Source organism: Anopheles bellator, chromosome 1 (genome assembly GCF_943735745.2).
Source record: "Anopheles bellator chromosome 1, idAnoBellAS_SP24_06.2, whole genome shotgun sequence".
NCBI classification, from domain to species: domain Eukaryota; kingdom Metazoa; phylum Arthropoda; class Insecta; order Diptera; family Culicidae; genus Anopheles; species Anopheles bellator.
In genome coordinates this window covers 1,286,012-1,296,079 of record NC_071285.1, presented here as the reverse complement: position 1 = coordinate 1,296,079, position 10,068 = coordinate 1,286,012, and the positions used below count along the sequence as shown (strand labels likewise).

The 10,068-nt window shown below is 47.9% G+C and overlaps 1 protein-coding gene across 1 annotated transcript; it reads right to left on the bottom strand.

The window, feature by feature from the left end:
• Positions 1-5,721: 5,721 nt before the first annotated feature.
• LOC131206474 (uncharacterized) lies at positions 5,722-6,419 on the bottom strand. The gene is made up of 2 exons (XM_058199036.1): positions 5,942-6,419; positions 5,722-5,846 (listed from the first exon to the last, which is right to left on the bottom strand). Exons 1-2 carry the CDS (start codon positions 6,417-6,419, stop codon positions 5,722-5,724), a joined length of 603 nt encoding a protein of 200 aa, XP_058055019.1.
• Positions 6,420-10,068: the final 3,649 nt, after the last annotated feature.

Here is a 10,068-nt window from a genome sequence, read left to right as displayed (position 1 = left end):
CATAACGATCGGGTGTTAAGCTCTTTTATCTTTCTTCAATGAGAGACCTTTCCAGAGTCATGAGAAGTTTACAGTTCACAGTTTTTGACTAACATACTCTAACTTTTTATCTAACAAATCAAAAGGCCTCTCAAATAGGTATATATTTTAACTTTGCCCAACGTTTCCTCAACCAGCACCACCGTACGGGCAAACCGATCGGTCACAGCATTGTTCGGTTCGGTTTTGGAGCGAAAAACAAAAGTCATCGTAATTAAACTGATTGAAGAGAAACGAATTCGATACCTCGTTTACAGGTGACTGAGCACACCGCCGTGGGGTCACAAGCAAAACGACGCACCGGGAAATACATAAGAAACTCCCGCCATTCGCCCGCCCGTCTGAAGAAACATAATTACTTTGTTCCGATCGAGCGCCAGTCAAAGTGTAACAATCGCCTAATTACGCCGACCGACTGATCGTCTAATGGTTCAACAATTCTCGATCTTCGCGATCCCCACCGCCGTTCCCATGACGACGCTGCCGATTCGTTGCGCCGTTGATGGGCGCAAGAACCCACGGCGAAGGTTCTCAGCGCACTGTGGGGACCCTCCCCATCATTAGGCCTCCGTGAATTCCTGGCCAGAAGCATTCCAGACCTCCACGGCTAGGCCGGCAAGGCCTAGGGAAACCGGAAAAAGAACCCAAACGAATGCGAGCTGAGTCGAAATTTTGATTGATATCAAAACCAGGCACCATAGACCCGGAGAGAGAGAGAGAGAACGAGGATATCACTCGGAAAAAAGCAAAGCCGGGAGATTGGAATTCACTTTTCAGCGCCGGCGACGGCTTTCCGCCGACCGCACGAGGAGCTGGCATTGAAAATGAGGGAAAGAAAAATCGCTTCAACATCAATAAATCCACAAACGCGTATCGCAAATGGTGCAGAACATGAAGCCGGAACACATACACCAACCGGGGAGCCGGCGGCCACCACACACACCACAAGTCAGCAATCCATCAATCATGAAGCAGTTTCACATGTCAAGTGCTTTGATGTTTGTCGTTCGAAAACGGTTTTTATTTACAGTCGGTTGAGTTCGGATTTTCCTGCGTCGTCCTTCGCGCTACGATACTGACTTTTTTTTCGGTGGAACAAGTTTGTTGGTCTGGATCTGTGTCAAATCGTTACAAAAAGGAAATGAAAAATGTAACGCATTGTAAAGATTCATACGTAAGTGTCAAGCTGTACCATCCTGAAATTATGGTTTATAACGGCCAAGTTCGAGGAATCGTCCACTGGAATGTTGTAAACTTCTTGCGATGTTCTTGTCATAAAGCTTAAAACGATTTTATTGCTCCAAAAGATCATCATCGTGAGTTCGTCGGGACCTGCCACACCATGTAGCCTGCGTTCCATTTACGCTGTCATTCCTGCCAAAAGCTAAGAAGATGGGTCCGATCAATCGGTAGCGAAAGAAGGTATTCACTGGTCATACACTGGTTCCGGTTCCGTGCTGAAACGATAACGGTCGAATGGCTCTCAAGAACCCCGGACCAGAAGTCAGTTCAGATCGAGCGTGGCCAATGGTCAGCTGGCTGCAGCTCGTCAGATCCATCAAACTCATAAAGGCGTTCGGTGCACCTTCTGTCACGCTTGACGGATCGATCGCATCCTGTTTGTAGCCGGATTCAAAGGATAGCTCGCCGGTGGCATCGGTTTGCAGTTTCCAGTCGAGGCAAGTTCCTTTTGATTGGGTCACTGAAAATGAAGTGGCCCGGCTTACTCGGCACGGTTCTAATGCATATTACATCCACTTCCTTGGTCACTCGACGCAACGTTCCGGAGGCACTGTAGAATTAATCCTTGAGTTCTCATTATTTGAAACATAGCATCGGTAGCACCGCAGATTGCTGTAAAACGCTCCTCCATTTGTCATTATTCTCACGATAAATCCAATCACGGGCCGTAATCGATTCAATCCGGGTGTAATTTAATCACTCAACGCACTGGACTGATTGTCGGCGGAGCGACCGCCACAGCATAAGCAGCACTTCCGCCGGTCGTGGCGGCTGGGCTCCGGATTGAGACATTTGATGGCCAGCCCGAACGATTAACGATTTCGGGGCAATAAAATTCCAATTATCGCCCGCTCGCTCGAACCTAATGAGATCAATTTTTCGAGCAGTTCGACAAATTATTTGGCCAAAAAACCCACGAGAATTACGGGTGGATCCCGTCGCCCGTCGCCCGGCGCAAAGTGTTAAGTACCCCGTTTCCGGAACTCCCATTTCGGGTGTTGTTTTCTATTGGTTTCCCCGTTCGCGGTTGGTCCGCTTTTTTTTCTTAACCTTTCGGCCGTGGTTTTGACGGGACGGGGGGCTAATTTTACCCGGCCTCCCGCCCGCCCGCCAGCCAGCCAGCCTGCGAACCGTTCGACGCATTCCGAGACGGGCGAGCATTGATTGGATTTTTACGGCTGACCGGTTCGCGGCATAGGCATCGTAAAAAAAGGGGAACCCGCGCGAGGTGAGGCGAGACCCCGAGAGTCCACGGACCACGAGAGCGGCTTGAATTAATTACAACGAAAAAAACACGATCGGCCAGATCGCGATCGCGGGTGCGCGCGCGCATTACAAAGATACGATCGCGCCAGAGACGGAGTGGAGTTATGCGAAGAAGTTATGCTTCGGCTCTTGGCTTCTTTGGCTCGTTTTCTCCCCTTCCGGACCCAGAGACCCCGGAGACCGCACGGGGCAGAAGAAAGCGAACGGCGCAAAAGTTCGGTTTTATGAATCTTTTATAATCGAGCAGCCAGGTCCCAGCCACACTTGGGCTGCATCTTCACGGTCTATCGAGGTAATGCGAGGCGATGTTGTTTCAACCCGATCGGATTTTGTTTTTATTTTGTTTGCCAGTTTTATTGCTTCACAATTTTATAATTCTGTTTTACGACTCAGCGAACGGCCGAGTTCGGAACTTCGGGCAGAGTGCCCCCCAAAATTCCCCCACGATCGCCGATCGAAGGCAATCTGCTTGAATGGTTTGCGCCGCTCAACGGAAAGCGTAGAGCCTTATCGATTATCTGACCGGGGTCAGAGCATCTCAACGTCAGAGTTTCGTCTGACACTATCCGAGTCACAAATCAGCGACCGAGCGACCCCGGGGCTCGATGGCTCGCGGTGATTCTGTGCACCGTCATCTTCTGGGTTCGCGTTTGGGGGTCAGAACCGTACGCGACCCGCGGCACGTGGCCTTTGATCAGGAGTTCGATGAAAGCGCAATGTTCCGATTATGAGAAGAGTCCATTCTGGTGTGGCTGTGGCCCACACCTAGCCCGCCTCATTCTGTTTTTGACTGTTGTTTTTTGTAGTTTCCCCAAATTTAAGACCACAAAAAAGTTAATCATTCCCTTGAGTTTGTATGCTTTCTACTACATTATGTTGGTGAAGTATTAACAACATAAACATAATGGCAATAAACTACTCCTGCAAAGCAACTCGCCTGTAAATCGTAACTGTACTTGGTGGTGCTTAAGAACCCAAGATACTGGGGTGTTCAATATGTTTTTTACCTCGATAAAAGAGAGCCTAATTTTTGTTTGTTATCTTGGTACACTCTTCATATGAAAGTATGTGAAGTTTCATTTCGATCGGTAGTTTATTTTTTTACAAGCCATTTAATATCGAAGCGTCACAGTATATTTCACAACGAAAACAATCGAAAAAAAGGATCTTGCAGTGATTGAACTTTTAGTTTTGAAAGGTTTAAAAGCAAATGGTATATAAGGACTCTTCGCCTTCAATTAGGGGGTTAAAAGGGGTGTTTCTGAGTTGAAACGTGATCGTACTAGCTTTCTAGGCGATCCACATCAAAACGTAATAAAAACGAACACAACACCCGAAATCGTAGAAAACAGACGGGATACCCGTATTGGAAAATCGTCGAATTACTGAAAGAGATTTAGTACAAGGCCTAACTATCTCATTGAGCAGTATAACCAATATTTTGACAGAAAAAAGCTGTTTGTAAAATGAATGCCGCATTCACTAAAAATGAAATAATGCACCACGTCACAAGAGCATTTTGAAAATGGCAAAAATCCATGAATTAAAGTTCCAATTGTTGGAGTATCCATGGTATTCACTAGTTTTGGCCCCTAGCGATTTGCATCTATTTTCAGACCCAAAAAAAATCATGCAGTTGAAAAGCGTTTTCATCAAATGATGACGTCATAACAGGTGTGGAATTTTGAAGGCATTTCAGTGTTTCGCTTCAAGGATGGAATTCTTAAATTGAATCAAAAAAACTTATTGAACAACCTAGTAAGATGAAGATTCAGTGAGTCTCAGCTTCTGCTGGACGCTTCGCCATACGTACCCGGTGTCACCGTTGCACATTCGAAACATTCCACAGACAGGAAGGTATTCCAGCTTCAAATCACCATTCGACAATCACAATAAAACACGTTTTGATAACACTGAATGTCATATTCGTCCGTCACCAACCAACGAAACCGACAACCGTACATCACTCCAACGGGTCGTTTCGGAGTGGAAAATTTCTTCTGCCCTTTCGGAACACACTCACCGGGGTCCTCAGAAATCAGAAAGACAAAACATTCCGGAAGACGAAAGTCACGTGCGCCATGGTGGTGACAAAAAAACGCAACCAGACTCACTGCCTCTTGGATAAGCGGCTTGTCAGATTAGGTGGAAAGAGGAACCGGCACGGAGCACGTGTCCCCGTAATGAGCGGCGGGTTCGTTGCTTCACTTCCTAATCGATTAGTCAGGCGTCCCCGGGTCCCCGAAGTGTTGCCGTCTGTTTTTCACTTTCCCCCCTGGAACCGGAAACTGAGACCCTGGGAAGTGACATGTTGCTGGCAAGTGTCCCGGTGCCGGGGCCAAGGCCAGTCAGGTGACCTCGAGGGGGAAGATTTTCGAAAATAACCGCGCTAAACGCCCCATAACCGCCCGGGTTGTAATTTATGACGGCATGAAGTGTATTGATGACGCTAATGTCGCGCTGCTTTACTCATCACACGGCTCGGCTGCCTTTTGATTCTTTCAGAAGACCTGCCGACTCGATCCCGGATCTATATGTGTGCCGTGGAACTGACAACTGCGACGATCCGTGTCGAGGCATAGAGCGCATTAATCGCATCGGTTGGTTAAACAATGGACCGTAAACAGGGCCTAGTATGCATTCGGTAAGCAAACATGCCTCAAACCAGCACAACACATTCCCCAGACTTAACTCTGCGTTGCAACATTGTCCATTCACGCCTCGGAATTCTTGTGGCGTAATCTCTGATAACGCCGCAACGCAGTGTCACAACAGCGAGCCACGAAACGTGTGCCAGCAATCGCCCAGAACCTGCGTAAAACCCCCTAATTTCAGCTTCCGCACGGATGTGGGCCACAGTTACCCCGTGCCGCCCGATAAAGGGATTTGCATGGCAACTGATTTCCGCTGGACAAAAAGAACACCACGGATACCTTCAGTGGAGGCAATGCAATCGTAAGTTTTTGAGCTTGTTTTGGAGCTGAAGTTGGGGAACTTCGTGCAACTTCGTCAGAGCGATTCTGGCACCGAGTAATACAGGCTACCAACTATTATTACTCTTTTATTTATTTTGATCATTGATTTTATTTTACTTAGCACTATTTTACATTAGCCATTTCGGCCACGGTGCGTTGACGAAGGATTATACACTATTTCTATGTTTTCTTTTTTTTTCTATCCAGCAACCGTGGTAGTGGTCGTACTTTGGGTGGTTGTACTAGTTGTGGAGGAGGTAGTTGAGGACGTTGTTGATGTGGTGCTTCCCGTGGTGGTTGATACGGTAGTGGTCGTTGTTTGTTCTGGCGTAACTGTGAACATAAACCGTTTTCGGGACGAGTCAAGCAAGTGAAGATAATGCAGGTTTTGAGGAAACAAAGTTCTGCCCACTGCTTACCGGTCGTTGGTGGCACTTCACATTTGTTGTTGATGAACTGAAGCTGCACGGTGCTGTTAGTGCAAGGATCCAGGGCCAGCGGGCAGGTTATGGCAAGCCCCATGCCGTCGTCGTAACATACGTAGAAGTTTTGCGGCTGCAGTCCCGTGTTGTCGAACTGTTGCCTGCAGCACCTGCAGGCGTCGACGAAGAGCATGCAGTCCACGTCTCGGTAGCAGACGCGGAAGTCCGTCGTACAGTTCTTAGCCACTGGATCGAAGTACATTGCGTACGGGCACTGAAACTCGATGGCTCGCCCATCGGTGCACTTGTAGTAGCGGGTACAGTACAGTTCGTGGCTCAGGTAGACCTGCATCAGCGGTGCTGATGGACACTGATAGTCCGGCGGTCCAGTGATGCACGGGCACCGCTGGGCGTCCAGCAAGGACACACCGATCACTACAAACAGCACTGTGCTCAGTTCCATCCATTGCGCCATGGCCTCAAAAGATGCGTAACATTAGAATCTTTACTGGCAACTGTCGTGGAAAGTGCCTTTGAGACGCTTTTATAAAGTCTACGTGGCTCTCGGTAGCTCCACCGACGGTCTGCGTAAGCAGTGATACCACAGGCATCGGTACCTCTGGGGCTGTAATCCGCAGTGGCTCGCCTTACTTCCTCCCTACAGGCCGATACTGTTTGCCTCAAGCTCAACCCAGACACGCAATTATCGGTGCGCGTGATGGTGCTACGGTGCGTGGCCGTAGAACCTGAACCTCGCGTGCTGGCTGCTTCCCCGCGCAAGGAGGTCTTTTTGCTCGAGAAATGCCTCTCATTTTCTCACGCTAGTCTCGCTTTTTGCCAGTAGATTCTAGAACGAAAACCTAGTTCTCCGCGCAACACTTTGGACAACGGCGACAGATCGACGGCGCTGTGCAATCGGGAAACTGAGGGCCCGGCACTTAGGCAGCATGAAATGGAGATGATAGTTGTCTTACGAAAAACGGGATAGCAAAGGGGACAGTGTTTCGGGTAATGAGACTTTATAACGATTTCTCCTTGCAATTCATATCATACATTGTGTGGCTTAGCTTTGGCTACGGATATTTCTACTCCTTCGGCACACTACAAGAACTGCGCATAAGGCGACACTTCTGTCAATATTGACACATGGATCTGACGAGCTTAGTACTATTTACAGCGGGATTCGCACTTTTGTTGCAAAAGTAGTTGATCGGCGCCCAACTTTCGTTGCCCTAGCCAATGGAAGCTACGGGACGGCCCGGTTTTACTGTAGTGGCAGGCGAAGCTGGAGTTGGAGCGGGAGTCGGAGCCGGAGTCGGAGCCGGAGTCGGAGCGGGAGTCGGAGCCGGAGTCGGAGCGGGAGTCGGAGCCGGAGTCGGAGCGGGAGTCGGAGCCGGAGTCGGAGCGGGAGTCGGAGCCGGAGTCGGAGCAGGGGTCGGAGCCCGAGTCGGAGCAGGGGTCGGAGCAGGAGTTGGTGCATTATTAGAGGGCTGGACCGCTACGAGCGCATCAGGCTTAGCTGTTGATGGTTTCGCAGTTGTAGTCGTGCTTGGAGATTCTGCGGCGGCTGCAGGTCTTGCGGCCCGAACAGCTACTAATGGAGCAGCCGTTGTTGTTGTTGGTGGTGTTGGTGGTTGGGCTGCAGGTGCTGCTGCTGGCCTGGCAGCAAAGCTATTTGCTGGCGGGGGCTCATTTCCACTAGATTGTGGCATAATAACAGCATTGAACGGTGGCCAGTTCCAAGGTGGCCCGTTCCAAGGCGGCCAGGTCCAGGGGAATGGAGTAGGTTCGGTGGTGGTGTTCTCTTCGGGAGTAGGTGTACAGGCTGAACAATAGTAGTTGATGGCAACAACAAAGAAGATAGAAATCACAGATTTGTGTTCTTGTTATCTCCACTGCTCCCGGCTTAATAGTATCTTATTATAGTAGCTCATTTCTGAAAACGTGCCACGTACTGTCTAGATATACTTACGGTCCCCTGGAACGCTACACTTGTCGCCAATAAACACCAATTGTACCGTAGTATTGGTGCACGGATCAAACGCCAATGGGCAGGTTACAGCGAGTCCCATGCCATCTTTGTGGCATACGTAGAAGTTTTGCGGTTGGAGTCCCGTGTTGTCGAACTGCCGTTTGCAGCATCGACAGTCGTCGACGAAAAGCATGCACTCATCGTTTCTGAAGCAGACACGGAAATCTTCATCACACGCGGACGATACCGGATTGAAGAACGTTCCGCAAGGACATTGGAACTCGATGGCCCGCCCGTCGGTGCACTTGTAGTAGCGGGTGCAGTACTCGGCGTGCCTCAGGTACACTTGCAACACCGAATTCAACGGACACATATAGTCCGGAGGCCCAGTGACACATGGGCACCGTTTTGCATAACTAGTGTTCACTAACGTACTGCAAAACGCTAGCACTACGATACCGAACAGCACTGCTTTCTGCATTGCTGCTCGAGCTACCACGAAGTACCGTCGGAGACCGTCAACTAGGAACTGGTTCATTTAGTGCCTTTGGCCCCTATTTCTATGTGACGGCCACTGGAGAAAAAAAAACTATCCTAGTGGCTTGTTTAACTTCTCAATCATATAAAACTAAACTAATAAAAAATCTTACTGCTCGGAATGGAGCCACTCCCACGATAAGTTACTTACGGAACTTGGAAAAGACACGCACGTATCACCCACGGCTCTAGCGCCTGGCCAAGGAATGCTGCTTTCCATACACGTTTAGTGTGTCATATCACATTGCTCGTTTTTTTAAAGAACGACGCTGTAACATCGATAGATAGTCGACTTTTTCATCTTTTTTCATTCATACAATAGCCCGCAAAAGGAATTGTAAAAACATCCTGCTGGATACTGCTGTTCGGTTCTGAGACACAGAGGGCGCTGCACATCCTGGCTTCGTCGGCGACATTCAAATGCGTTTCGCGCCTGTTCGCCTACTCGCGCCTACTAGATTTAAAGCAACAAAGTAAACTCATTTGTTTGTTAAATATTGTGCTCAATCAAGAGAAGAAACTTTTTTTAATCAACCATTGACAATAAAGAGCTAACACAAGACACACAATCAAGGAATCGATTCAGTAGAAAGGGTGGCAACGAGAAAGTGATACACTCATTCGAGTGGCAATTGTTTTAATTTTGACAGCTATGTGTCCGATCTTTGTTTACTATTTGAAGAAGTACTATGTTTACAGTCTATTCATACGTGTTATTAAACAGCAAGAAGAGAGAAACAAAACATATTCTGATTTTTATGACTTAACTAGCAGACCCGGCGAACTTTGTTCCGCCCCAAAGGCAATGGGCCGCGGTGATAGAGCAGTCGGTAATGCTCGTCGCTGTCACGCTGCTGTCCAGGGTTCGAATCTAGGGGTTGTTGGCGTTGGGCCAAAACCACACCATAGTGTGTTAGTATAAAAATAAATAAATAATTACTTTGAATGTCGGATAGATAGTCTGTCTTTGAATGCAACAGGAACCAATAATTTCGTACTCGTTACAATAAAAGGAGATGTAGATAGTGATGTTATTCCAAAGCTTTGGGACACACAATATTTGTAGTTTGGTTGTTGGGTGCATATATGAAAAGACCTGACGGGTTCCCAACGCGAGAGCAGGCCACGTATAACTGCCCATGAGCAAAACAGGGAGTTTCTAGATTTATTCCACAAATATTAAACGATTGACCTTGGGATTTGTTTATGGTCATGGCGAAAGCAAGTCGTACTGCAAATTGCAGTCTTCTGAATTGAAACGGTCCATCGCTTGGCACCATCGGGATCCGGGGATTCAGCACATTCTCACCTTTAAATTTTCCTGTAAGAATGGTTGCCTCGATCACATTGTTCATTAAAGTTTTAACTGTTACACAGGCGCGGTTGGTAATCTAGTGAATTTATGAATTCTGGAGGATATTTGATCACATCATCTTCATTTGACAAACTGTCTATAGATGTATAGGTTTCTAAATACTTTATTTTGCCAGAAAGAAAATTAGGAAACGACCATTAAGATAGTGGATACGAAACAAAATATTATACATGAGGGCAGTGGTGAGCATTGTTTGCTCTAAACTGGACGTCTTTTACGCATACAATGCACTGCTTATGC